This window comes from Phoxinus phoxinus (assembly GCF_949152265.1).
Source record: "Phoxinus phoxinus genome assembly, chromosome: 19".
Classification (NCBI taxonomy): Eukaryota; Metazoa; Chordata; class Actinopteri; order Cypriniformes; family Leuciscidae; genus Phoxinus; species Phoxinus phoxinus.
The window spans coordinates 1869477-1897246 of NC_136894.1; the positions used below are offsets into that span (position 1 = coordinate 1869477).

The window sequence follows — 27770 nt, forward strand, 5'->3', positions numbered from 1 at the left end:
AAGGTATCTAGTTTTATATAATTAGCTAATTGCAGTTACACAACAGTAATTACAGAGAGAGATAAACTAACACTCAGGATCATCAGAGAGTCTCAGATTCCTCTGTTCCCCGCTTCACTGACTAAAGAAGCCGGCTAGCGCCACCTTGTGGACGCCCTCTTCCCTTCAGTGCAGGTGTACAATTACAACTGAGTGTATATTTTGATTATAGCAGATTATTCTAATATCTGACTGCATATAAAAATAGTTTTGATAAACTGTACATAAAACTTTTGGGGTCAGTAAGAGTTTTCTTTTTAAAGAAATGAATACTTTCATTCAACAAGGATGCATTAAATTATTCAAAAGTGGCAGTAAATACATTTATAATGTTAATTTTTTGTTGTTATTTTAAATAAATGCTGTTCTTCTGAACTTTCTATTCATCAAAGAATCATGAAAAGAAGTATTTACTCACAAAAATATGAACTGTATGTTTCTTGATCATCAAATCATCATATTATGCTGATTTCTGAAGGATCATGTGACACTGAAGATGCTGAAAATTCAGCTTTGATCACAGGAATAAATTATACTTCATTATATATTCACATAGAAAACAGATGATTTACATTGTAATAATATTTAACAGTTTTTTACTGTATTTTTGGCTAAATAAATGCAGCCTTGGTGAGCAGAAGACATATCTTACCAACCCTGAACTACAGTATATAGTTGTAAATACTACAAGAATAATATTCTTAAGATTTAAAATTAAATTAAATTAAAAAGGAAATATCTCATTGGCAACTCACTCATACATATATTACACATCATACCCGATTATTCACATTAGTCTGCGGTTATACTAGTAATTAGGCACATATTTCCATTTCTTTATATAATAATGTGAAACCCAAGGTCAGAATGTGATCTGAGCCAAACCCTGTGATGAAATTAAACTTTTTAAAATAATTTAAGACATGTAGAAAGTGCGTGTGCAACGTAAGAGTGATCATCCCTAGAACACCTGGTCTGTGCCGTCGAGCTGCTGGAAGCTGGAGTCGTTCTCCAGCTCCGGGGAAGCAGGAGGTCTCGGGTCCGCGGACTCGGGATGTTCGGTTCTGGCCGGGACCGGAAGCGGTTCAGTGGGATCGAGGTCAGAGGTCACATGGGCAGCGGCACGCGGTCGGGCCGATTTAATCCTCATCCTGCGTTTCAGGTCCTCCTCTCTCTCCTAAAAACACATTGTTTCTTTAACACATCTTTAAGAAATCAAATATAACAAAGGTGCAAGATCTCATTTTCCCCTGTCTGGTGTTCATGTACTCTTTTATTTTGATATGCATTTCTGTTCCCATTGTTCCTGTGTTTGCCTTGTTCTCATAGTTACACTTGTTTGTTTACACGGTTACCATAGCAACTCATTACCCACACCTGTTCCTGGTTTCTGCCCAGTGTTCCCTCTGTTCCTTGTCTGGATGTTACGTGTGTGCGTGTTTTCAGTTTTGTTTAACTTTCCTTGCCTGTGTCTGGATTACTTTCTCTCTGCTTGGATTTAATTTCATTGTGTTTGCTTAAATAAACTTATGTTTGCTGCATCCTCTCTCTCTCTCTTAGAATTTTTATTTTCTTTATTAGGGATTTTTTTTTATAAAGCAATGTTTTACTTGGCTTTAAGTGTAGCAGACTACAGAAATATAAGTGTCAATTAATGAACTTTATTGTTGGTCAAGCCAAATTAGCGATTTCTATTTCCAGAAGAAATGAAATGGAACAGAGAAATAGACAACACATTGTATCAGTTTTTAAGAATATGTTCAAATCAAGAATTCTTGTTGATTTCAATTATTTCAAGATGATGAATGCAATCAATGTCTCTCAGATTGAATGGTGTTGTGATGTTGGTATGTGTTCTGTACTTAATGACGAGATGTTTTTTTATACGTGAATTGAGGTAGTTAAAGTCATGTAGTGTGTTTTCTTTCTTTTCTTTTTTTTCTGTTTGTTATTTTTTTCTATGAAATAACTTTTTTTCATAAAGTGTTTAAAACTCTCTCTCTCGAATATTGAGAATTGCAGCGCTTAAAGCAATAACAAAATAATAATCAGAGTTAGTTTCCAAAGCACATTCTGAACATATGAAATTAAGAACAAAAGACTTTTTGATAATTTATGGGCACCTCTGAAATGACAGAATATATAATAAAAAGAAATATATATTTTAGTTGATTTTTTTTCATATTCCTCCCTTGAAATTGCATGAAAGGGTGTATGTATAACCTTAATGTGCATGACATAAATATGTGAGAACAAGTTAATTTTCATTTGGGAGATGTAAAAATAATGACGTAAAAATATTTATCTATTTATTTATTTTTTGGTGGTGGGTCTTAATAAGGCAAAATAAAAATAAAATGGTGAAAAAACAAGAAATACTGGAAGAAAGAAAAATTATCCATAAATATCCTTTAAAAAAACCTTATTGTATAATTAAATAAGAAATGTATTAAATAGAAAGACATAATAAAAGTATAAAAACAGATATTTTATCCACGGACATAGAGTACTGGCAAAAAGTGCTGTCCGGAGGGGATTTTTGTTTTTAATGACCCTATAGTGCAGTTAAACTGTCAAAATATGAGCAAAATGTACAGTATATATATATATATACTGTATATGTATATATATATATGTATATATACATATTTTAAATATGAAGGAAAAACAAACACTAAACTTGGTTAAAGTATTTATCGGGAAAAAATTATTTGGCAAAAAAATGCAAACTACAGCTTATACAGTTATTAATATATCATTGGTTTTCTCTTGTGTTCATAATGACTGTGTATGACAGCCTGGACAAAAATTATGTTGCACAATTTGGCATGATTCATTGCATTACTATCAAACAACTGACTCCAGGCACAACTACGCAATATGCTTGAATAAAGGGTGAAGATGTCAATTTTCCTATAGGCTGGACATCACATCAGGATCAGACACAGCACTGGACATTGGCTGAGTGAGTTTACATGCATAAAAGGAAGTGAATAGTGAATGTCATTTAGTTGTGCTTCACCTTTCTCCGCTCCTCCACTTGTCTCATCTTCATCTCGATGTCTTCCTTCCTCGTCACTTCTTGCTCTTTGAGGGTTTTCAGAGACTCGAGTCGAGCCGGCGGTTTGCTCCTCGGCTTCCCAGCCTCATCCATCTAACACACATTACACATTACACATGTTTGTCCCAGCGCAACAGAAATTATCATGCATATACACACGCACGCACGCACGCACGCACGCACGCACGCACACACACATACACACACACACACACACACACACTCACTCTCACTCTCACAAACACACGGACAAACACACACACACACACACACACAAACTCTCACAACTATTCATACTATTTTTATGGACTTGAGAGTGTTGATGTTAATAGGAGAATGATGTTTAATATTTTAATATTTAAACTTTAAATCCCTTAAAAATCAGAAAAAATTATCCACACACGAAAATTGGCCAAAAAGCTGAAAAGATTTTATAAATAAATATTCCACAAATAAAGTGCAAAAAAAGTGTTTTCAGGCTCAACCCTTCATCACTACAAACGTATTACCGTAATCAATGTAATATACTGGAATCTGACTTTATCCCATAGAAAAATATTTGCAGTATATAAATAGTCATACATTACATAATTATGCATGCGTATCTCAACAACAACTACATCATCTATTCAAAGCTTTGCAAATTCGATCAAATAAAAAAAAAAATCTGTAAATCCCTCACCGTGATGTTGTACGCCTCTCCGCGGCCGCCCAGCTTCGGTTGCGCGGGAATGATTCCCTGGATTAGCAGCTGCTCCAGGATCGCACTGGACTCGGGTCGGTCTTCGCTGCGCTGGGCCAGTCCAGGACTCTGGGCTACATTTCACACACACACACACACACACAAAATAAATATGTGACCCAGGATCACAAACCCAGTCTGGAGACACGGGTATATCTGTGGCAATAGCAACTATACATTGTATGGGTCAAAATTATTGATTTTTCTTATATGCCAAAAATCATTAGTATATTAAGATCATGTTCCATGAAGATATTTTGTACATTTCCTGCCGTAAATATATAAAACATGTATTTTTGTGAGTGAATGCAGCACAATCGTGAACATAAATGCACAACTTTAAAGGAGATTTTCTCAATGTTTACATTTTTTTGCCTCAGATTCCAGATTTTCAATAGTTGTGTCTCGACCAAATATTGTCCAATCCTAACAAACCACACATCAATGGAAAGATTATTTATTCAGCTTCCAGATTATGTGTATATCTCAATTTAAAAAAATTGGTCCATGTGACGGGTTTTGTGGTCCAGGGTCACACATTAGATTTCGCCTTTCCTCCATATTTTTCAAGGTGGTTGCATGTAAAACACAGTGCTATTAATCAGCTTTCCTTCACTACCAGTCAAAAGTTTTGGATCGGTAAGATTTTAAATGTTTTTAAAAGAAGTCTGCTCACCAGGGCTGCATTTATTTGATCGAAAAACAAAAACAAACAAAAAAACAGTAAAATTATGAAATATTATTATAATGTAACTCATCAGTTTTCTATGTGAATATATAGTAAAGTGTAATTTATTCCTGTGATCAAAGCTGAATTTATCATCATTACTCCAGTCTTCAGTGTCACATGATCCTTCAGAAATCACTATAATATGATGATCTGATGCTCAATACACATTTATGATTATTATCAATGTTGAAAACAGTTATTTACATTTTATTTCAGGATTCTTTGATGAATATAAAGTTAAAAAGAACAGCAATAATCTGAAATTTAAAGCTTTTGTAACAGTAAACACTACCGTTCAAAGTTTCGGGTCAGTAAAAATTTCTATATTATTTTTTGGGGGGAAAGAAATAAAAGAAATCAATACTTTTATTCATCAAGGATGAATTAAATTGATCAAAAGTTACAGTAAAGACATTTATAATGTTACAAAAGATTATATTTCAAATAACACCTGAACACAACTGTTTTCAACATTGATGATAATAATAATTAATGTTTTTTGAGCATCAAATCATCATATTATACTGATTTCTGAAGGATCATGTGACACTGAAGACTGGATTAATGATGATAAATTCAGCTTTGATCACAGGAATAAATTACACTTTACTATATTTTCACGTAGAAAACAGCTATTTAAAATTGTCATAATATTTAACAATATTACATTTTTTTGTGTGTTTTTTATCAAATAAATGCAGCCTTGGTGAGCAGAAGAGACTTCTTTTAAAAACATTAAAAACGTACTGATCAAAAACTTTTGACTAGTAGTGTATGTAGTTGGCCAACAGTTTTTGGTTAAATTGTGAAATATCATAAGTTGAGATGTTTCCTAACCTCGTAGCGGTGGAAGGAGTCCAGGAACAGATCCGGGGAGAGCGGCTGGCTCTCCCGCATCCAGACTGACCCCGCTGTCTGTGGTCATCTTAGACACGGCGGATTCACCGCGGGATCCTCCCTGAGCCACAGCAAACTATATATAATAACAGCAAAGTCAGATATCAGTTTGCAAATAACAAAACAGTGTGGTTGTTTGCATAAACTGCTCTTAAAAGTTAGTCATCTAAATATCTTCTCCAAGATTGGTCCTAACTTTTTAAAGTCGGTTACATAAAAAGGTAGATTGGTCTAATTTTAATAAAAAATAAAAATAAAAATAAAGACTGATTACCTCTTGTCTTGCTAATAGTTGGTCAAACTAGATCTTAAAGCGATAGTTCACCTAAAATGTTTTATTCTGTCACTATTTACTCTCCCTTATGTTGTTCCAAACCTGTATGAGTTTCTTTCTTCTGCTGAACGCAAAATAAGATATTTTGAAGAATGTTTGTAACCAAATAGTTGTTGGGCACCATTTCTTCCACGATATCTTATTATGGAAGTTAATTTGAGCCCCACAACTGGTTGGTTACAAACATATTAGATACATTGTTTCAATTTTGTAACAACATGTTTAAACCCAACGGTTGTGTTTGTCCATATATGACACATTGTTTCAATTTTTGAATTAAAATTTTAAACCCAACGGTTGTTTGTCCATATTTGACACATAGTTTCAATTGTTTAATACTTTTTTTAAACCCAACGGTTGTGTTTGTCCATATTTTACATTGTTTCAATTTTTTTATACTTTTTTTTAAACCCAAAGGTTGTGTTTGTCCATATTTGACACATTTTTTTTATTATTTTATTAAAATGTTAAACCCAACGGTTGTGTTTGTCCATATTTGACACATTGTTTACATTTTTTGAATAAAATGTTTTAAACCCAACGGTTGTTTGTCCATATTTGACACATTGTTTCAATTTTTTTATTAAAATGTTTAAACCCAACGGTTGTTTGTCCATATTTGACACATTGTTTCAATTTTTTTATTAAAATGTTTAAACCCAACGGTTGTTTGTCCATATTTGACACATTGTTTACATTTTTTGAATAAAATGTTTTAAACCCAACGGTTGTTTGTCCATATTTGACACATTGTTTCAATTTTTTTATTAAAATGTTTAAACCCAACGGTTGTGTTTGTCTATACTTGACACATTGTTTCAATTTTTTTATACTTTTTTTTAAACCCAACGGTTGTTTGTCCATATTTGACACATTGTTTCAATTTTTTTATTAAAAAGTTAAACCCAACGGTTGTGTTTGTCCATATTTGACACATTGTTTGATTTTTTTAATTAAAATGTTAAACCCAACGGTTGTGTTTGTCCATATTTGGTCCAAACATTCTTCAAAATATCGTCCGTTGTGTTCAGCAGAACAAATAAATTCATACAGGTTTGGAACAACTTGAGGGCGGCAGAATTTACATTTTTGGGTGAACTATCCCTTTAAGACACAGTAGCTAAGTTTATTGGTTGGTTTTCATCGTCTTTAATTATTAATCTAATAAAGACAATATTAAATATACCCAAAATCAAAGTTGTGGGGAAAAACATAGCTCTTTATCTTTAAACATATATATATAACCACTGTCGACTCACTCATATTCCCTTCATTATGAATTAATGAAATCATTTTAAAGCCTACCTCATTTCCGTTGAGACTGCTCGGTTTAACGGGTTCAACCACCGTGATTTTGGAGCTCCCGCATCCCATGTTAATCTCTCGGGATTGCGCGCGCTCTCGGTGCGAATTCTATTCGAATACGCGTAAAGTTCTTAAACATTCCAACACATGATCCACGAGCGCGCGAGTATCGTCGTCACGGACTCTCTGCGTTGCTACGGTGCGTTGCTACAATAAATCTGACCCCGTTCCAGAGGTCACGTCACCTGTGATGTTGCCTTGGCTCTGTTCGTCACAAATAAAACACGGGTTTATACTGGTAATTGATTATTAGAACAAACGTGTCATGGAGAGTTAATTAGTCACTAGTTTATTTCATTAGAATTTTAAATATCTGAACAAGACAGTGTTTTCTTACTATTTTGGTATGTAAAAAAAAGGAGATAAATTAAAACTTTACTATTGGCAACACTGTTATGATCCCTTGTCAAAAGTACTTTTGGAATTTTAGTTTGTCTTGTAGAATCTTATTTGATTTTTAGAATCTTATTGGACCGTCATATTTTTAAATGGAATCTTTCAATAGTTTGCATTATTAATGTAGGGATGTATTTATTTATTTAATATTGCTATAATAAACTAATCATTCTTCTGTTAGGGGCTCGTTATACATTTATTTTCATATATCTTCATGATTAGATGTGGTCACTGTTGACTATATTAAATATGTGTGGTCAAACTTGTAACTTACTAAAACAATATTTTGAAAGTTTGTCAAAACGTATAAATGATTTTCACACAAAAACATTGAAACAAGTATTTAAATGGTTTATTTCATTCTTTTTTTAGATGTTCGCATAGCTGTAAAAAAATATTATGATGCTGCGATTTCATATTATAAGATTTAAACTATTAAAAATAAAGGTTCTTTATTGGGAATTATGGGAACCTTTAACATTCATTGCACTTTTGCATTCCATAAAATGTTCTTTATAGTGGAAAATCTGTAGATGTTTAGAATGTTCATATGCACTTAAATGGTTTGGAACCTTCATTTTTAAAAGAGGGGGCATGATGGGACAAATGTGAAACAATAAAAATATGTCTATATAAGGCAAACGCAGCAAAACTGATGGCTTCTGTATGGCTAAATGTTTCCAGAATATTTGTTTACAAAGCTTAATCAGTTATGGTCAATTTACTGTGGATCCCTTGGCAGCCTGGGAACCAATTAGATGTAATATTACCACATTAATAGACCACAATAATCCCTCCCAGTGGACATGCAGCTCACATGTGTTCAAATTTCCTTTTTATTGCTGCATTTGACAGATTATGTCACACAAATGCAACGATATCCTTTGGCCCACCAAGCGGCACAATTATAGGTTTGCTATAGTTTTGTTGGTTGACTAATCAGACTTATTGCCATGCAGCACTACAAGGATGCAATAAAATTTAATGTATTTAGTGAATAATATCTAGATTTTAAACAAACAAACACACACACACACACACACACACACACACACACACACACACACACACACACACACACACACACACACACACACACACACACACACACACACACACACACACACACACACACACATAACATAGCCCCATTTAGTTATTATAAACAGTACTGTCAAAGACAAATGTGCATTAAATGCACTGTATTAAAAGATGCCTTCATAAATACATATAAATACATTACATTTAATAAATATAATAATGTAATGCAAAATATAATTAATAACATATATAAATAAATATAAATTAAAAATGCACTTTTTAATGGCACATATATAGATTATAAATGTGCCAATACAGCTTCTTGAGTCCTAAACTAAATTCACTAAATGCTGGGTTGTTTACATTTGTAAATATTTTTTTTTTAACCAACTGGTTGTGTTTGTCCATATTTGACACATTTTTTTTTTTTTAAATACAATTCTTAAACCCAAAGATAGTTTTTTCCCCATATTTGACATATAATTTCAATTTTTTAAATAAAAATGTTAAACCATACGGCTGTGTTTGTCCATATTTGACACATTATTTCAATTTTTAAATAAAACATTTAAACCCAATGGCTGTGTTGTCCATATTTGACACATTTTTTAAATTTTTGAATTAAAAATATAAACCCTACTGTTGTATTTGTCCATATTTGACACATTGTTTAATTTTTTTTTTTTAAATGTAAACCCTACTTTTGTGTTTGTGACCCAGACCTGTGTTAAAACAACCCAGCATTTTTTAAAGTGATTTGATAAGACAAAATCAGATTTGGTTTTAGATTCAGATTAGATTAAACTGATTGACTGGATTGAATCAGAACGTGAACTTCTTCTGAACTTCCTCATCATAAACCCGAGCAGATCCGCTTTTCTCGCGCGCGCGCGTTCACGCCAGAAGATGGTAGTGTCGCTCATCTTTCCTCCAGTCCACAAACCCTGAACAACCCCGCCTAAATAAAGCCCTGCAAATGAGAGAAGCTCTTATAGCCTCATGCCTTCACCCAGCCAATGAAACAGGGCGGTGAGAGCGACTCGACACACACACTCAACTTGTGTGTGAACTTCGGTCAGAGATTAAACTGTTGTGAGACTCGGTTTGGATGAGACTCACCATGGCGCCCAGTCAGGGGTCCAGGATGCTTAGTAAAGATGACGCGAATTATACACTTCACTTTCGGATGATAAACGAGCAACAAGTGGAGGATATCACCCTGGACTTCTTCTACAAACCGCACACCATTACTTTACTGACGTTCACCGTCGTCAGCATAATGTACTTTGCGTTTACGAGGTGAGTAAACTAACACACCTGTCACGTGACTGACAGCATCTCACGAGTCCAAGTCATTTCAGAACAAAAGGTTTAAATTGTGTCATGATGTTTGTTACAATGTTGCCAGAGCTCAGTTAGTAGCCCAAATACTTCAAAATTACAAAAATATTAGTTTATTTATGCGACTTAAGTAACAGTGTTGACTCAAAACCTAAGGGTATTTTTAATCAAATATTATGTAAAATCAACCAAATTTCTAAATTTAACAAAAAAAAATTCTGAAGAAAGACATATATTAGTAGTGATGAAAGCCAAAATATTAAATGTTATGGCTGGACATTTACTGAGTAATCCACTATTTTGGAGAGGGGGGTCAAAATTACAATTTTCACATGAGGTTTGAAGCCAAGATTTGTACAATTGACTCATGGAGCCGCGTTACGATCTCCATATCTCTGGGGTTGAACCATATAGGGCCTTTAAAATGGACATACCAAAAGAAAAGTTAGTTAAGAACCAGAATCTAAAAGGATATTAGGATATCTTTAATATGTCTTGAGTTACAGGCATGCAAACTTGGGGCAAAAAAACACAAGAAGTGCATTTTTCCCATTTTTTAACTCTCACCGTTGGCGTATAACGCAACAAAGATTGATAAAGTCAACAGATTTAACAAATATACCCACCAATCTCTGTGTAAAAATAAAATAATGATGCTTACATCTTTCTTTAGTCATTTTTACCCCCCTGTAATGTGGCTCCAAATCTCAGGAGAAAATGGTTATTTTGACCCTCCTCTACAAAACTATGAATTACTCCGTAAATATACATCCATGACATTTAATATTTTGGCTTTCTTCTTCATTTATGTATTTCTTTCACCAAAACAAAAATGAACCACTAGTATCTCAGTGATTCTACAATAGCACTGGTCTATGTTATTCTCCATTCATTTGCCACGCCAGTAAGCCTGGTGACATTGTGAAAGGTGACGCCATCATCATGTCTCTGATGTTATCTACACCTCATGTTTTTATTGTGACAGGGATGATGGTTATCCTGATAAAAACCTGCGTGTGGGTCTCCTGCTGGTCGTCTCTTTCTTTCTTGTTATCAGTATTCTTACATTCCCCAACGGTACGGTCACTCTCCGTTTGCTTTAACAAATAAGACACTGTTTAACTGAGTGCTTTCATTTCACTCAATCTTTTAAAACCCTCTTTCTCTTTTTTTTCCATGGAACACAAACACATATTTAAAGCTGAATATCTAAGCTTCTCAATGAAAGCACAAGCATTTACCGGTATCAAAATAGTAAATCATATACAGATAGGACAACATATTTGATGGCTACTTCTCCCTCGTTTTTTAGGTCCTTTCACAAGACCACATCCTGCAATATGGCGCATGGTTTTTGGTGAGTCTTTTCTTTTGTGTTCACTTATCAGCAGCTCTGTTGATTTAACCCTTCAGTGTCTTGATTTATTGGTGCTATTTCTGTCAGGTCTCAGTGTGCTTTACTTCCTCTTCCTGGTGTTCCTCATCTTCCTGAACCTGGATCAGGTGAAGACGCTGTTGTATTGGCTGGATCCCAATCTACGTTACGCCACACGAGAAGCAGATATCATGGTGAGCTTATGGTATCCCAAAAGTTTTTATGTCAACAATAACAAAACTCTGGGCAACTATTATTCATTCACAAAGAGCACCTGAGCTTCTCTCACTATGTTTTCTACCATCTTTTATCTTGTTACGATGCGTTAGTCCATCGTTATTTTCCACCGGATCCTTGGCTTTCATTAAAGTCTTTTACTAACTCTATTTACATAAGATAAACAGAGACTCTTGCTGTGATGATTCATATCATAATCATAATTATTGAATGTTTAGCCTAGGGAAGTTAAATAGAGTCCACTTTTTCAGCTGCATTGGTTCCCGAAAGTGTTTTTTTCTAATCATTTTCCCCATAGGGATTATTTTTTTTAAAAAAAAGTCTTCTTTAAAGCATTATAAGCCATGAACCAAACCAACCAGCTACAAGCAAAATTGCAAACTTTGATGTGAAGCAAAAAAAGTATTTGAAAATCAGACAGAAATACAAAGTCACAAGATTGAACGATTTTAGTGAGGGAAAGAACTACAATTCCACAAAGCCTTGTGATCGATTTAAAAACAATGGAGAAATATAAAACTACTAATTTAAAATAAGTATGTGTATTGCAAAATACAGTGTGTATATATATATATATTTTTAAAGCGTAGCGAGAAAAAAACGTGTTTCATGGGAGTGGACGGAGCTAAATAACTCTTAGCATCTCTTCACACTGGCACATTTCCCACAGCATTCAAGCAGGCTCGGGTAACCCCACTGCTTAAGAAACCCACTCTAAATCCAGCACATCTAGAAAACTACAGACCGGTATCCCTCCTTCCATTTGTCGCAAAGACACTTGAACGAGTCGTTTTCAACCAGATCTCCTCCTTTCTTACGCAGAACAACCTCTTGGACAACAATCAGTCTGGCTTCAAAAGCGGACACTCAACTGAGACTGCTCTGCTCTCAGTAATCGAAGCACTAAGACTTGCAAGAGCCGCTTCCAAATCCTCAGTTCTCATCCTGCTGGATCTGTCTGCTGCCTTTGACACAGTTAACCACCAGATCCTCCTGTCAATCCTGAAGAGGAAGGGCATCTCGGGAACTGCACTCCAGTGGTTCAAGTCTTACCTCTCAGGTAGGTCCTTTAGGGTGTCGTGGAGGGGTGAGGTGTCTAAAACCCTACATCTAGCTACTGGTGTGCCTCAGGGCTCAGTGCTTGGACCACTTCTCTTCTCCATCTACATGACATCACTAGGATCTGTGATTCAGAAACATGGCTTTTCCTACCACTGCTACGCTGATGACACACAACTCTACCTCTCATTCCAGCCTGATGATCCGACGGTAGCCGCTCGCATCTCAGCCTGCCTGACAGACATCTCTGGCTGGATGAAGGATCACCACCTTCAACTAAACCTTGCGAAGACAGAGCTACTTGTAATCCCGGCTAACCCAGCACTTAAGCACAACTTCACCATCCAGCTAGGCTCTTCATCCATAACTCCATCAAGATCAGCCAGGAACCTTGGAGTTGTAATTGATGACCAATTGAATTTCACAGACCACATTGCTAGCACTGCCCGGTCATGCAGATTTTCCTTGTACAACATCAGAAGGATCAGGCCCTTCCTATCAGAGCATGCTACACAACTTCTTGTTCAGGCGCTTGTTCTATCCAGACTGGACTATTGTAATGCTCTCCTGGCTGGTCTCCCAGCTTGCACTGTCAAACCTCTGCAACTGATTCAGAATGCTGCAGCTAGAGTGGTCTTCAACGAGCCGAAGAGAGCACACGTCACTCCTCTCCTCACGAAATTGCACTGGTTGCCGGTTGCCGCTCGCATCAAATTCAAGTCACTGACGTTTGCCTACAGAACAACCACTGGCACTGCTCCCTTGTACCTGAACTCATTACTACAGACTTATGTGCCATCCAGAAACTTGCGCTCTGCAAGTGAGCGGCGTCTGGTGGTGCCATCCCAAAGAGGCACGAAATCTCTCTCTCGGACCTTCACCATGACTGTTCCCTGCTGGTGGAATGATCTGCCTAGCTCAGCCAGAGCTGCTGAGTCTGTAGCCATCTTTAAGAAACTGCTGAAGACGTATCTTTTTCGGCAGCACTTGAGCACTTAATCCAGTACTACTAACACTTTCTTATCAAAAAAAAAAAAAAAAAAAAAAAAAAAAAAAATTGCGTTGGATTGTACTGTGAAGGGTCATAGCACTTACATATTGTTGTCCTACTGCTAGTTTAATTGCTTCTATTGTTTCTCATTTGTAAGTCGCTTTGGATAAAAGCGTCAGCTAAATGAATAAATGTAAATGTAAATGTAAATGTTAGCATGTTTTGCTTGTTGCGACTTTCTGATTGGTGGAATTTTCTGCACAGCATCATGGGAAATGTAGTTTTCCACCACAAATTCCATAGTTAAATGCGATTATTTTAAAAACTGAGTTGAAATGGTGTGGGCTGATGGTTTCAACAGAAAGTAAAACCATTAACAACCTTAACAACCTTAAGTAAGGGATAATCTATTGTATAGCGAATACAACCCCGAATACAATTTAACCAAGCCATGTAATAAAGATTTATAAGTTATCCTTAAAAATCAATTTCCCCACAGCAAATGAATGGAGGAGTTTTTACTTCCTGAACCCACTGTTGTGCTCTAATGAATAAATCAAAAAAAAAATAAAAAAAATAAATGAGTGTGTTCAGTGCAGTGCTATTTTAGTTTTATTACGGTTTTATTAATCTTCTGAATTATTTTTAGTTTTCATTGATGAGTTTATTATTAAATGTGCTGTCATTTTATTATTTTAAAAAAGGTTTAAATTTAGGTTTAATTTATTCTTCTTTCAGTTTTAATTTCAATTTGTTTTAGTTTTTATTCATTTCCAGTTAATGCTTCAATTTTAGTGCCAAGGCAACGTTTCTCATTTTAATTCGTTTTTTTTAAACTAATGTTTATATTGTATTTCAGCTTTATTTAAATTAACAGAAATGTCTTTAATAGTTTTAGTTTCAGTTCACAAAAATAACCAGTTCAGTGTCATATAATCTGAGATTTCCTGCATAATATAATCTTTGTCAATGGCTCCATGACAATCGCATTCATTTCTATAGCCGATCGTGGTCACGGCATACTTAGATTATGTCTGAGCTGTGTAGTTTAAAACCCTCCCTTATTAAGTGTGTGTGTGTTTCTAATCCAGTGAATCATGATTAATTATTGTAAGCTTTCTGTAAGAGGTTTCCACAGTCTGGCTGCGGACTTTCAGCCAATAGGATTATTTCAATCTCTGTCCATTGACGACAGACTCCATGTCCTTCTCTGTCTCTCACTGTATCTGATCTCCACTGATGTAGAGTTTTAACCAAGAGAAAAACAGCTTGGCACTTGATTATGATTTGACTTTTCTAACTGTAGTTAGTGTGTAATGTTGCTGTTTGATCATAAACAACATCTGCAAAGTTACAACGCTCAAAGTTCAAAGCAAAGGGAGAAATTTGCTTTTAAAGAAATCACTTTTTAAGAACTACAACAAACGGCTGGTAGGAACTACACGACATTCCTCCCGGGTTAGTGACATCACCAACCCTAGAATTTGCATAAACCCCGCCCCCGTAACACTATTTATAGATTATCAAGACAGAATATGCTAATCAATGACTAGAAGATAACTACACATAAGGTTCATAAATTCAGCAACTAACCATTCAGAAATGTCCTGTTGCTTCTGCGTGTGTGTGAGCTCTTGAAGCTCCGCCCCCTGTGCCGGGAGCAGCAGCTCATTTGCATTTAAAGGGACAGACACAAACCGGTGAGTTTTTTCTCACCCTCAAAAAGTGACGATTTTAACATGATATATAAAAATATCTGCTGGTTATTTTGAGCTAAAACTTCACACACACACTGAGTCGGAAATTTTAGTATGCGTTTATTCGTATACGTGATTCGGTGGCTCTGAATGATCAAAACCCCTCTGAAAATGCTTGCTACGGATGTGAAAAACACAGAAAATCGAACCCGATCCGAATTTTTTCATGACGGATGAAAGTTTCGGAGGTCTTGTGTAAACGTGATTGACACAAATAAGATAAAATTGATTTTTTTAACGTGCGAGAATTTCAGTCTGGGTGTGCAAGGACCTTTACTGTACATGCATGAGACTTATTTATTTATTTTAATCCCTTTTTTGTTTTACAGGAGTATGCGGTAAACTGTCACAACATCACGTGGGAGCGCATCATGAGTCACTTTGACATCTTTGCCTTTGGTCATTTCTGGGGCTGGGCGATGAAAGCTCTGCTCATCCGCAGCTACGGTCTCTGCTGGACCATCAGCATCACATGGGAGCTCACAGAGGTAATGCACTCATGCTTTTAAGCTGTCTGCATTTATATGATTCAAAAATACAGTAATATTGTGAAATATTATTCCAATGTAAAACAGCAGTTTTCTATGTGAATATATAGTAAGCTTTAATTTATTCCTGTGATCAAAAGCTCAATTTTCAGCATCATTACTCCAGTCTTCAGTGTCACATGATCATTCAGAAATCAGGATAATATGATGATCTGATGCTCAAGAAACATTTATAATTATTATCAGTGTTGAAAACAGTTGTGCTGCTGATATATTTGTGTGGAAACCATGATGCATGCATATAATTAATTTAATTATAACACTTCTAATTAATTTAATGCATGCTTGCTGAATAAAAGTGGAATATTATTTAGTCGTATCTGTAAAGGCTTTTTAGGATATGATTTTTGATTTGACACCATGAGTAGGTGTGTGTCTTTCCCAATCGAATACCTTTGAAATTAAGGACTGATTACACTGTAAAAAAAATTATTGGTTTAACTTAAAAAAGCAAGTTACCTTGTTGCCTTAAAATTGAGTTCGTTGTAATTAAAAATTTGAGTTAATACAATGAAGAAGAATGGTTTAATAAACAGAAACTCAAAATAGTATGTTATCTTCACACATTAGTTATCGAAGTTGATTTGACAAAAGATAAAAAGTTGTGATAACAAATCATGAAAATATTTTTTTTACAGTGTATGCAACTTCCTCCAATTTAGTAATCTGCAAGAATTACTGTAAAGGAAGTTCTTTGCCTTAAAATGCACTTTATAAAACCAAAGACAAAGTCTCAAAAACGCAGTTTGAAATCGCTGGTGTTTCTGACGTGACAAACTACCTTGTAATCTATCAGATCAACGCGTGCACGGTGCACTATTATAGTGTTGCTTTATCTGTCTCTCTCTTCTCTATCTTTCCTCCTCATTCAGTTGTTCTTCATGCACCTCCTGCCAAACTTTGCAGAGTGCTGGTGGGATCAAGTCATTCTTGACATCATATTGTGCAATGGAGGAGGCATTTGTCTTGGCATGACTGTGTGTCACTTTTTAGAGATGCGTACCTACCACTGGGCCAGTATCATGTAAGCTCTTTTTACCATTAATCTGTGTCCAAACCAACACTTGTAATATATATATATATATTATAAAGTCCCCCTGTAGCCAATAATTTTATCCCTTAAAGGGGTCATGACATGGTTTATTTTATTTTATTATTATGTTCCCTTAGGTGCAATTATAGTATTACTATAGTTTTTTTTACAAAAAACTTTTAAAATGTAGTGATTTATGACCTTTTCCCACCCTGTTTCTCATCCTCAGAGTCAAACAGTCTGTTTTGGGGGTGTTTCCCCTTTAAGAGTTCAGTGTTAACGCCCACTGTTATGATTGGCTAACGTCAGTGCCTATGCATCAATTATTAACGGCCCCAGCCAGAACATTGCGGATTCAGCGTATTTAAAAAGTAGTTTAAAGTTTTAAATACATTACTTACAGTTTGCGTCGTCGTTGTTGAGCCCAGAATAGTCGGCACGGACTTATCTTTGAGCAACAGTTTTCTGGCAAAGCCAGCATCATTTTGGGATTTGTTCTCAAAACAGTCATCCTTCAGAACAAACGCTTAAACTAACACTGCCGTGACTGAGACGTCCGCAAAAAATAAAGTGCATCCATTTTCCCCTGACGACTGGATCTTTCGCAGCGTATTCAAATATGTTGTTTGTCCACAGCCAGGAACAGCACATCTGTGGCATCGTAATTTCCCTGTACACAGACCCACTCGCTGTCCGTCGACTGAACACTTGTGAGGCGCGCGGCGCGCGGGCGCGACAATGATACGAAATGAGCGTAGTTGCCTTGCGCTTTAAGCGTAGTTGTCTTTTGCCGGAGGCGGTCATATGCAAACGCTGGTACGTCACTTCGTACCGTGACGTCACTTCTTACCATGGATCCAGAACGAGCTGTATTTAGAGCTTGATTAAATAAATGATTCGTTTATAATGGGGAGGACGTCTTAAGCTATGAAACTTGCAGGACGTTTTAATGGTACAAAGACCTCTTATATACCAAAAGATCAAGGCAAATTTGGTTTCTCATGTCATGACCCCTTTAAAACTCATCTTTGATAACCAAAATGACAAAATTTTCCTTGAAAAAAAATCTTCATGCCTTAAAAAAAATCTTGCATGTAACTCGACACCCTTTGCCTCATTTAGTATACGCGGTTCTATGAATATACAAATAAGCCCCGCCTCCACTCACTCACTCACTCAGCTGATCTGATCGTTGATCTGATTGGTTACAAGGTAGTGTGTGACGTCAGAAACACCAGCGATTTCAAACCGTGTTTTTGAGACTGTCTTTGGTTCACTGCAGTTTTAAGCAGAAAATACTCAGCAATGCTGTCGACTTATGAATTTACACATGGATTGTCTTAAAGCATATTAAAAACATCACATAGACACATAAACAACATTAAAAGCTTGATTTTAAACGTTAATGTTTTCATAAGCTAAGTTACACACACACCCACATTGATACTCTCCATGATTGCATTGTGCTCAGAGATAGAGATTAGCTCTCTGTGTTGTATCCAGGGTGTTGAAGTGATCATGCTAAAGCAGTGTTGTATGTGTTTTGTGTGTGTTTAGGGATATACACAGCACCACAGGCAAGCTGAAACGGGCCGTCATGCAGTTCACTCCGGCCAGCTGGACGTACGTGCGCTGGTTTGACCCCAAGTCCTCGTTTCAGAGGGTGGCTGGGATCTACCTCTTCATGATAGTATGGCAGGTGTGCCACGCTTCAGCAATACACATGATCTAAAACATAAAAAGTATCAAACTTTTCTGTTTATGCTACGTTTAAGTTCAGTATGTCACACATAAACGACCAGTGGGAAACTTTCAACGTTTAAATTATAGAATCATGGTGGGAAAAATTTGGTATTGATCATAATCAGGATTTCATTATGATTATTGACACTGCAATTTATTTTGTGCACATTTTTTGTACTTTTAATAAGAAACATGTTAATGAGAAATTGAATAATAAAGTCACATTTATTTATATAGCGCTTTTTACAATACAAAGTTCTTCAAAGCAGCTTTACAGAAATTACAGGAAAATAGTGCAACAAAGTTTTTCTAGAAAAAAATTGCGTCACAGTCCAAGTTCAGTGAGGTTTCATTTTTGATTTAGTTATTAATTTAGTTCATATATATATATATATATATATATATATATTAAGAGTGACATTTAAGGGATGATAATAGATTCATTGTACACCTATTAGCCTACACCAATTATTATTATTTATTTTTTTAATTTTTATATTATTATTATTTTATATCACTATTTCATCCTCAGTAAATATGAAAGCAATTAAACCTATTTTAAATTGTAATGACTTTAATTTGTGTACACTAAATTATGTATAAAATAATTTCTTACCCTCATAATCTTTTTTTTATTTTTTCTATCATCTATTTCTTATATATTTTTATTTTTCTCTTTGTTTCAGTTAGTTATGCATTGCTAACTTCTTCCTTTATTCTGTATGTTCAGATGACACTGTACATATTGTTGTTATATTTTGTACAGACATTTTTGTAATTTGTTACAAAAATTGTATACCACGATTGTCATCTCTGTTATGTCTGCAAGCATAAAAAAAAAAGTTATAAAAGTTACGCAAATTATACTCGCATTAAACCCTTTTAACATTAAATAAACTCATAATCAGTATCTGAGATTATCATTGCCATATTTTGTATGTTGTCATTTCAGCCACAGTCACAGAAATAGAAATAGAAATAGAAGGACAAAAACTCGGATTAACATTGAAACTATTATCGCGGCGTGGGGTCACGTTGTGTCTGGTTCGGACCCGGTGTAATGCAGGGAAATATTGAATTGCCCAATACATCCAGAAGGATGTAAACAAACAGCACTGTATGTACATATTAAGCATTTATGCAGTTTTGGGGTTTTGCTCACTTTTGTCCTCTTTCTTTTCCCCTCCGACAGCTCACAGAGTTGAACACGTTTTTCCTGAAGCACATCTTCGTGTTCCAGGCGTCTCATCCTCTCAGCTGGTGCCGGATCCTCTTCATCGGGATCATCACTGCCCCCACAGTGCGGTAATGTTCAAATACCGTCATCTGTGTTCCAGTATACCGTATTTTCATGACTATAAGTCGCTCCGGAGTATAAGTCAAAAAATGCGCCAAAAGATGTGCTCGGAGTATAAGTCAAAAAATGCGCCATGAAGAGGAAAAAACATATATAAGTCGCACTGGACTATAAGTCGCACTGGACTATAAGTCGCATTTATTTAGAAATTTATTTCACGAAATTCAAGACCAAGAACAGACATTTAATCTGGAAAGGCGAGTTATTCAGCTCCACAACAGCACACACAACAACAGCTGAATAGTGTCCGGTGTGTTAGCGTAACACATTAACAGTTATTCAGCGACACAATAGCATAAAGTACATATTCCTGTGAGGCTGAATAGGCTAAATTAACATTAGCCAGCGAGTCCAACAAGTTACCGGTCAGCAAGTTCACCAAGCTCCCGATCTCACTCCTCAACACTGAATCCATTGAGTTCTTCCTCGGTGTCGCTTCTGAACAACTCCGCTAACTAGAGCGCCCTCTCGCGGCTGTAGACGGTAATGTTTTCTCTTGGTTCATCTCAGTCAGCATGAATTCATTTTGATATATAAGTCTCACCTGACGATAAGTCGCAGGACCAGCCAAACTATGAAAAAAAAGTGCAATTTATAGTCCGGAAAATACGGTAATCCCTTGAAACAATCCTTTCTCTGTACTGGCACTTCTCACTCCACCAAAAAGTAATAAAGGTTTTTTTTCTGAACTCCTGAAACGCCTCCATTGTAGTCTTGAGTTTCTTCCGGGACAATATTCCTCATTATAATAATTAATGCGCAGAATAAAGGGGCGGGGCCTGGTTGAGTTAGTTAGTAGTGTGTTAAACTGGTGGTTATGGTAAGGGGCGGGACATTTCCCAAACACACTCGAAGCGCTCGACCAATCACAACACACTGCTCCAGCCGACCAATCAGAGCACAGTGTGCTTTTCAGAAGAAAGGGGCTTCATAGAGACAGGAAGTAAACGGGGGTGTTTCCCGAAAGCATCGTTAGCAACTATGTTCGCAGGTTTCGTCGTTATCAGCAGTTCAACGAGTCGGTGTTTCCCGAAATCATCATTCTAACGAACATTCGCAAAGATCATCGCTTGTGTGTTTGAGCGACAGATCTCGAGCTGTGGTTAGAAGAAGTTTCTTGTTTGCATGACATGAGTACTCAATAAATCCTTATCTTCAGTCAAATAAGCATTTGGAAATAAAGCAAAATAACTGAGAAATATTCCTCAGATGCCATGACTGTAATATATAGCGAAACATCTAGCGTTAATTCGATCTCAAACAGATTAATTAAAAGAAGTTATTACTCTTTAATGATTACCCAATAAATCTTGGTGCTCTAAATTAAACCAGAATCATTATTTGTCCTAAAAGCTTTTCCTGGAAAGGCGGGACATGAGAACAAGAACTGAGGATCATGAGAGAAAGCCTGTTATTTTATGTATGGAGATTATTATTTATTTATTGTGGAGCGTGATCCATTGATGATTTCCATTCTTACATATGTATAATAATCTCTGTGGATAGTGACGTTTGGCAGGTGTTTATACATCCAGCCATTGTACTGTTCAATGCCAGAGGTCTCTAATAACTCGTATGACTTGTCGTTTGGATTTAGGCAATACTACGCATATCTAACAGACACGCAGTGCAAGCGAGTGGGAACACAGTGTTGGGTGTTCGGGTGAGTGCATGTTTATTTATCTAATGCGTGTTAAAAATGAAATTTAATATTTATTGTTTTTAGACAGTAGTTTGGATGTTTTGCCTCCTTAAAGTCATAATTTATTGTTTCAAACCATATCTCTGGAACATATTCTGAATGTTTTACATTGGCAATAATAGTCAGTTGGTGTAATGTTGATTTGGACCCCATTGACTTTCATTCAATGGACTAAACAGACGAAGGAAAGTTCGACAGGTTTGGATCGACATGACAGAGTTTTCATTTTTGGGTGAAATATGAAGTCTGTGTCATATAATTATTCTGTCGGTTTAATTGGGAGCAGATTTTTTTATTTAAACTGGTACACTGGTATACATGTGAACCTTGAGAAATGAGAATATGGTGCAAAAGTTCATTTATTTCAGTAATTCAACTTAAAATGTAAAACTAATATATTATATAGACTCATTACATGTAAAGTGAGATATTTCAAGCCTTTATTTGTTATAATTTTGATGATTATGGCTTACAGCTTATGAAAACCTTTTCACAATATTCTCATTTTAAATTTAGGGTTTTCATAAGCTGTACACTCAAAATTATAACAAATAAAGGCTTGAAATATCTCACTTTGCCTGTAATGAGTCTATATAATATATTAGTTTCACCTTTTAAGTTGACCTTTAAGTTGAAGTTAAATTAACTTTTGCACGTTATTAATTTTTTCGAGTTTCACCAGTATATCTTTTCATAAAATAAATGGAACCAATTTTAAAATGCATTATAATATTTACAGAATCTTTGTTGCTTCTGAAATCAAGCTGTGTTTTAATGCATTATACTTTCTAAAGATGTGTTCAGTGAATAGATAAGTATTATAACTATGATTTATAATTGAAGACGCAAAAAAAGTTAACGTCTAAATCTGTCTGGCATTTAAATGAGCATTTTTTATCCGGCTCCCATGTTTGGGTTCAGTAATTTCACTTTAATGGCAATGAAAAGGTTATCAGGCAGTTATTGAAATGCCTTATTTTCAAAAATGTCACTGATAAAAGCAAAAAAAAAGAAGAAAAAAAAGAAGAAAAATGTCAGACTGACTTAGAAGTCTTCAATTATTTACGAGACCATACAATGCATTACAAGGCATAATGAATGCATAAAACATAAGCTGTAAGCTTTTAAAATTATAACAAATAAAGGCTTGAAATATCTCACTTTGCATGTAATGAGTCTATATAATATATTAGATTCACCTTTTAAGTTGAATTACTGAAATAAATGAACTTTTGCACCATATTCTTTATGACCATATTCTTTCTTTATTCTCTATATTCTTTTGAGACATTTAGTAATACATAGCATCTGTTTAGGTTTAATAACTATTCACTTCCATCTTTACCACAGCTGGTTTCATCAGAATCTGCTGATTTACGTCTTGTTTACCAGACAATCTTTCTTTTCCCATTCGATTCTTAACAATGGATGCATTTTCTCCAGATCTGAGATTATTCCTGTCTGGTGACTGGAGTTAACAAACCTCACTCTTGTGTTTATAAATCCTGCAAAAGGAAATAGAGGTTTGCATTTGTGCCTTAAACACAAAGTATTTTTATTCTTATTGAAAGTTTTCTGCACTGTAAAAAAATAAATAAAAGTTGGTTTAACTGGTTTCATTTTGAGTTTGTTGTAATTAAACATTTGAGTTAATACAATGATGAAGAATGGTTTAATAAACAGAAACTCAAAATAGTATGTTATCTTCACACGTTATCGAAGTTGATTTGACAAAAGATAAAAAGTTGTGATAACAAATCATGAAAATATTTTTTTTACAGTGAAACCTGTAAGACACACAATACCACTAATGGCCACTTTTAATAGACAATAGTTGTCAAACTAAAAATGAAAATTCTGTCATCATTTACTCACCCGCAAGTCGTTTAAAACTTGAATGACTTGTTTGTCTTTCTTTTGTGCGTTTTTTTTATTTATTTTTATTTTTATTTTTTTTACACACAATAAAAGTCACTGCGTTTGGACCCCATTGACTTTTCAACAGTTTTGCTCAAACATTCTTTAAAATATCGTAATATTATTGTATTTAGTTGTTGGCGTGCCATTTTGTGCCTTAATTTTCAAAGACACTGGTCACTGTATTACTGCTTTAAAGTCTGTTTACGAGCCTGTGATTCTGTTCCTCATTACAGGGCCATTGCTTTCCTGGAGGCGCTGGCTTGTGTCAAGTTTGGACATGACTTGTTCTCAAAAACACAGGGTCTTTATGTTGTCCTTTGGCTTTTGTGCTTGGTGAGTGTTGTTTATAATTATTTATTTATATATACAATAACAAAAAGTGATTATTATATTATTATCTTTTAAAATGCACATTTGTTTAAAAAGCAGTGTTTCTTAGCAGATTAAATCCTTAACAAATATTGTCTATACGTTCTTATACTGTGACTTTGCATCGGCATATTTATACATTACACACCGAATGTTTTGAAATTTTGAATATGGTGCAAAAGTTCATTTATTTCAGTAATTCAACTTTAAAAGGTGAAGCTAATATATTATATAGACTCATTACATGCAAAGTGAGATATTTCAAGCCTTTATTTCTTATAATTTTGATGATTATGGCTTATAGATTATGAAAACCTTTTCACAATATTCTAATTTTGAATTAGGGGTTTTCATAAGCTGTAAGCCATAATCATCAAAATTATAACAAATAAAGGCTTGAAATATCTAATTTTGCATGTTATGAGTCTATATAATATATTAGCTTCACCTTTTAAAGTTGAATTACTGAAATAAATGAACTTTTGAATGATATTCAAATTTTTCGAGTTTCAGTGTCTGAGATCACACTGAAAATTTGAGATTCAAAATCTGAATTAAATGATTTAAGATCAGGGGTTTTTAACTTTTTGAAGCCACGGACTATTAAATATGAATCTTCCCGTTGCCACATTAAAAATCATGTTTAAAGATCAATTTATACAGTAAAAAATGTTAGAAATGTGTACAGTATTATCAGAAAAATGTACATATCTGTATCCTTATTTCTACCTACCATTATGTGTACTGTGAGATGTAAAAACCTGAAGAAAAACATAAAATATGACAAAGTAACTGTCATTCTCGGAGTTATTCAAAAACCCAGAATATGCAAAATAATTGTTTTTAATTTTTAGATTTTTTTTTTTTTTTTTTTTTTTTTTTGAATTCTTCATTGTTTGGTCCTTTGCTAATGAAATAATAAGCTTATTACTTGATCATGTGCAAGTGTGACGAACTAAATACTAAGAAACTAATTTTTTAAAGAAACTTAAAACGGATAATATATAATTTGTATTAATTTGTTATAACTGAAATATTTATTTGTTGTTCTTTCTCTCATACACCTCTGGCAGGCTTTCATTACTCTTCTGTGTCTGTACGGGATGGTCTGGCACGAGCAGAATTATGGGAAGACACTGAAGGTAAAACACCATAACATGATATGCCGAGCGATACTGAAGTCCTCAATGAATCAGTGGATTCTTCAACATCTTGCATTAGGAAAGCCCCAGCACAGAGAGAGAGCCACAATGATGCATTAGTGATCATCTCCCTCTGGGTTTTGTGCTGCATATCAAATGTGGATAAACTGATGAATCTCTTTACCTTCACAGAATATTACAGATTATGATGACAGCAGCTTCATTGACCCGTATGACCACGTTCCTGAAACTGACAAAGGTAAAATACAATCTGATAACACACACACACGCGCATACATAAATGCATGCATATATATATATACACATACACACACACACACACACACAGGGGTGCAATTTTAAAACTTAAAATTGGCATTTCCCTTCTAATTATGCTTTTAAAGAAAGTTTGCCTCGGGTAGATTAACAAAAAGACCCTATATATATATAATATATATAATATATATATACTGTATATATCAGTTTTTTTTATTATTTAATTTTATTATTTGTATTTGTTTATTTTTGTTATTTATTAATTAATTTTATTTATCTATTTATTTTATTTATTATTTATCTGATTTATTTTATTTTCAAATTAATATATAGGCTATATATATTTTATCATTTTATTAGTTATTTGTTTATTTTCATTTAATTTATTACTTTTGTTTATCTATTATTTATTTGTTATGTTTTATATATTTTTATAGATAATTAATTAATTTGTTTATTTTAATTAATTATTATTTATCTATTTCTACATTTGTTATTTATTTTATTTCATTTATTATTATTTATATATTTCTTGATTTATTTTGTTTTATATATTTTTAATTAATTTTATTTTAATTAATTAATTGTATTGATTATTAGTTTATTTTCATTGAATTTATTATTTTTATTTATTTATTTATTATTATTTATCTATTTGTTATTGATTTATTGATTTAAAATGTATATATTTTAATTATTTATTTTAATTATTTATCTATCTGTTATTTATTAATTTATTACTATCGTTAGCAGAGAGAAGCTCAAGTAGAAATTCCAGTTCATCGAGGAGAAGAAAAGCAGGTTCTGGAAAAAACAAGTCAATCAATGGATCAAGCGGCAAGAAGTGACGACAGCCAGAGCCCGATGATTCTCAGTGGACCTGAACACACACACACAGTCACACACACACACACACACACACACACACACACACACACACACACACACACAGACAGACAGCGGTTAGCAGGGTGATAAACCGAGGACACACTCCAGGTTTAGTGTAAATGACACACACTTTCTAAAGGCACTGATGTGGACTTCATATGTGAAGTGTGTGAGCAGTGACTGTTTGCGTTATTCAACTTCTGTTCTTATTACAAATATTGTTATGCTGACCAAACCCTGTCTTCAAGTTTGCACATTTTTCTGCACTTTCCCTGTAATCATCAGTGAATGTCTCTTGACTCGTACACACCTGTGCATTGATCCGGGTGAGAAGCTTTATGCAACATTTCATCATATCTTTGGTGAAAACCCTTTTGAATGCACTTGTTTTAATGCAGTATGATCTCGGCACAGATGTTTCAGCCTTAAATTTGCTCTTTTAAATTAAAACTGTGTAGAAGGAGAGGCATTTACATTAAGAGCTGTTTATTTATTTAAATATAATATGATTCAGCTTTTTTGGCAACATGAAAAGGTGGTTTATTGTAGTGTTTTTTCTTCTTCTATGCATTTATAATTTTCTTTTGTGGTATAGATTAATTATCATCGTTCTTATGTGAGTGTGCGGTCATGCATGGATGATTTTAGACCATAATGTGTTCTTTGAGAGGCCTTTAAATGACTATGCATTGCACATTTTTGAAGTAACTTTAATATTTGCATTTTGCAAAACCCACATTTAATGAAACCGGTTTCTACTTTGCAGGGATTTTGTGCTGTTCACAAGTTATGTTTTTTTTTTTTACTAAATGGTAACAATATGCTTATATTATATTACTATCACGTTTGTTTTTTTGCCTTATTTTATTTTTTTACATTACATTTTTCATGGACCAAATTGTGAGCAATACCCAAACTGTTAAATTATTTCCTTGAAAAAATAAATAAATAAATATCTCAAAACTAAAAGAGACTGCACGTTTGTCAAACTTAAATCTGCAACAGCAATATTCTCATATCTGATGATTTCAAACCTTTAATGTGATCATATGGAGCATTTTTGTTTGAAAAATGTATTTTTTATCAGTGTATATATGTATATGAATGGTTGGACAGTAAGAAGAGTTATTTTCACTTTGTTAATGCATTTATACTGTTTTGGTGAGTAAAATTTTCTAATAAAATACAGAATTGAAGTGTATTTGCTTAATAATTGTATAAATATTATTTGAGGTCCCAGTTTTGAGGAAAATTTTAATTTAATTTAATTTTGCGCTGATACTGGCTTGCTTACCTTACTGTAAATAAAAAATAAAAATAAAAAAAATACATGAAGTATTTAAATCTGATTGGTTGTCAAGAGTCTTGTTCCAATATGAATGTTGTCTCAGTTTCACCAAATATTTATGTCTTATTGGTTACAATCA

The 27770-nt window shown here is 34.3% G+C and overlaps 2 protein-coding genes across 7 annotated transcripts; one reads left to right on the forward strand and one right to left on the reverse strand.

The window, feature by feature from the left end:
- Positions 1–9881, reverse strand: stmnd1 (stathmin domain containing 1). Of its 3 annotated transcripts, none has more exons than XM_079590564.1 (5): positions 9725–9881; positions 5410–5545; positions 3783–3916; positions 3062–3193; positions 1–1216 (listed from the first exon to the last, which is right to left on the reverse strand). In XM_079590564.1, the coding sequence occupies exons 1-5, from the start codon at positions 9725–9727 to the stop codon at positions 1001–1003; spliced, it is 621 nt and encodes a 206-aa protein (XP_079446690.1). In that variant the 5' UTR covers positions 9728–9881; the 3' UTR covers positions 1–1000. The 3 variants fall into 3 exon arrangements, with proteins under 3 accessions (XP_079446690.1, XP_079446689.1, XP_079446688.1); XM_079590563.1 differs by lacking the exon at positions 9725–9881 and adding an exon at positions 7109–7247 and having other exon boundaries at positions 879–1216; positions 5410–5530; XM_079590562.1 differs by lacking the exon at positions 9725–9881 and adding an exon at positions 7109–7247 and having other exon boundaries at positions 879–1216.
- On the forward strand, positions 9469–27645 carry ptdss1b (phosphatidylserine synthase 1b). 4 transcript variants are annotated; one of them, XM_079590557.1, is made up of 13 exons: positions 9469–9904; positions 10932–11023; positions 11259–11303; positions 11391–11515; positions 15695–15853; positions 16786–16937; positions 18504–18645; positions 19882–19994; positions 21644–21709; positions 23902–24001; positions 25111–25179; positions 25372–25438; positions 26206–27645. In XM_079590557.1, exons 1-13 carry the CDS (start codon positions 9714–9716, stop codon positions 26301–26303), a joined length of 1419 nt encoding a protein of 472 aa, XP_079446683.1. In that variant the 5' UTR covers positions 9469–9713; the 3' UTR covers positions 26304–27645. The 4 variants fall into 4 exon arrangements, with proteins under 4 accessions (XP_079446683.1, XP_079446684.1, XP_079446685.1 ...); XM_079590558.1 differs by having other exon boundaries at positions 9484–9904; positions 26209–27543; XM_079590559.1 differs by having other exon boundaries at positions 9767–9904; positions 11450–11515.
- Positions 27646–27770: the final 125 nt, after the last annotated feature.

Bases quoted from the DNA above. Each gene is read 5' to 3' on its own strand.
- ptdss1b (XM_079590557.1), top strand. From the start codon at position 9,714: ATGAGACTCACCATGGCGCCCAGTCAGGGGTCCAGGATGCTTAGTAAA. The intron at 11,304-11,390 runs GTGAGTCTTTTC...TATTTCTGTCAG, and splicing joins AATATGGCGCATGGTTTTTG to GTCTCAGTGTGCTTTACTTC. The intron at 21,710-23,901 runs GTGAGTGCATGT...TCCTCATTACAG, and splicing joins ACACAGTGTTGGGTGTTCGG to GGCCATTGCTTTCCTGGAGG.
- stmnd1 (XM_079590562.1), bottom strand. From the start codon at position 7,177: ATGGGATGCGGGAGCTCCAAAATCACGGTGGTTGAACCCGTTAAACCG. The intron at 5,546-7,108 runs GTAGGCTTTAAA...TATTATATATAG, and splicing joins GCAGTCTCAACGGAAATGAG to TTTGCTGTGGCTCAGGGAGG. The intron at 3,917-5,409 runs GTTAGGAAACAT...TGTGAAATGTAG, and splicing joins ACTCCTTCCACCGCTACGAG to CCCAGAGTCCTGGACTGGCC.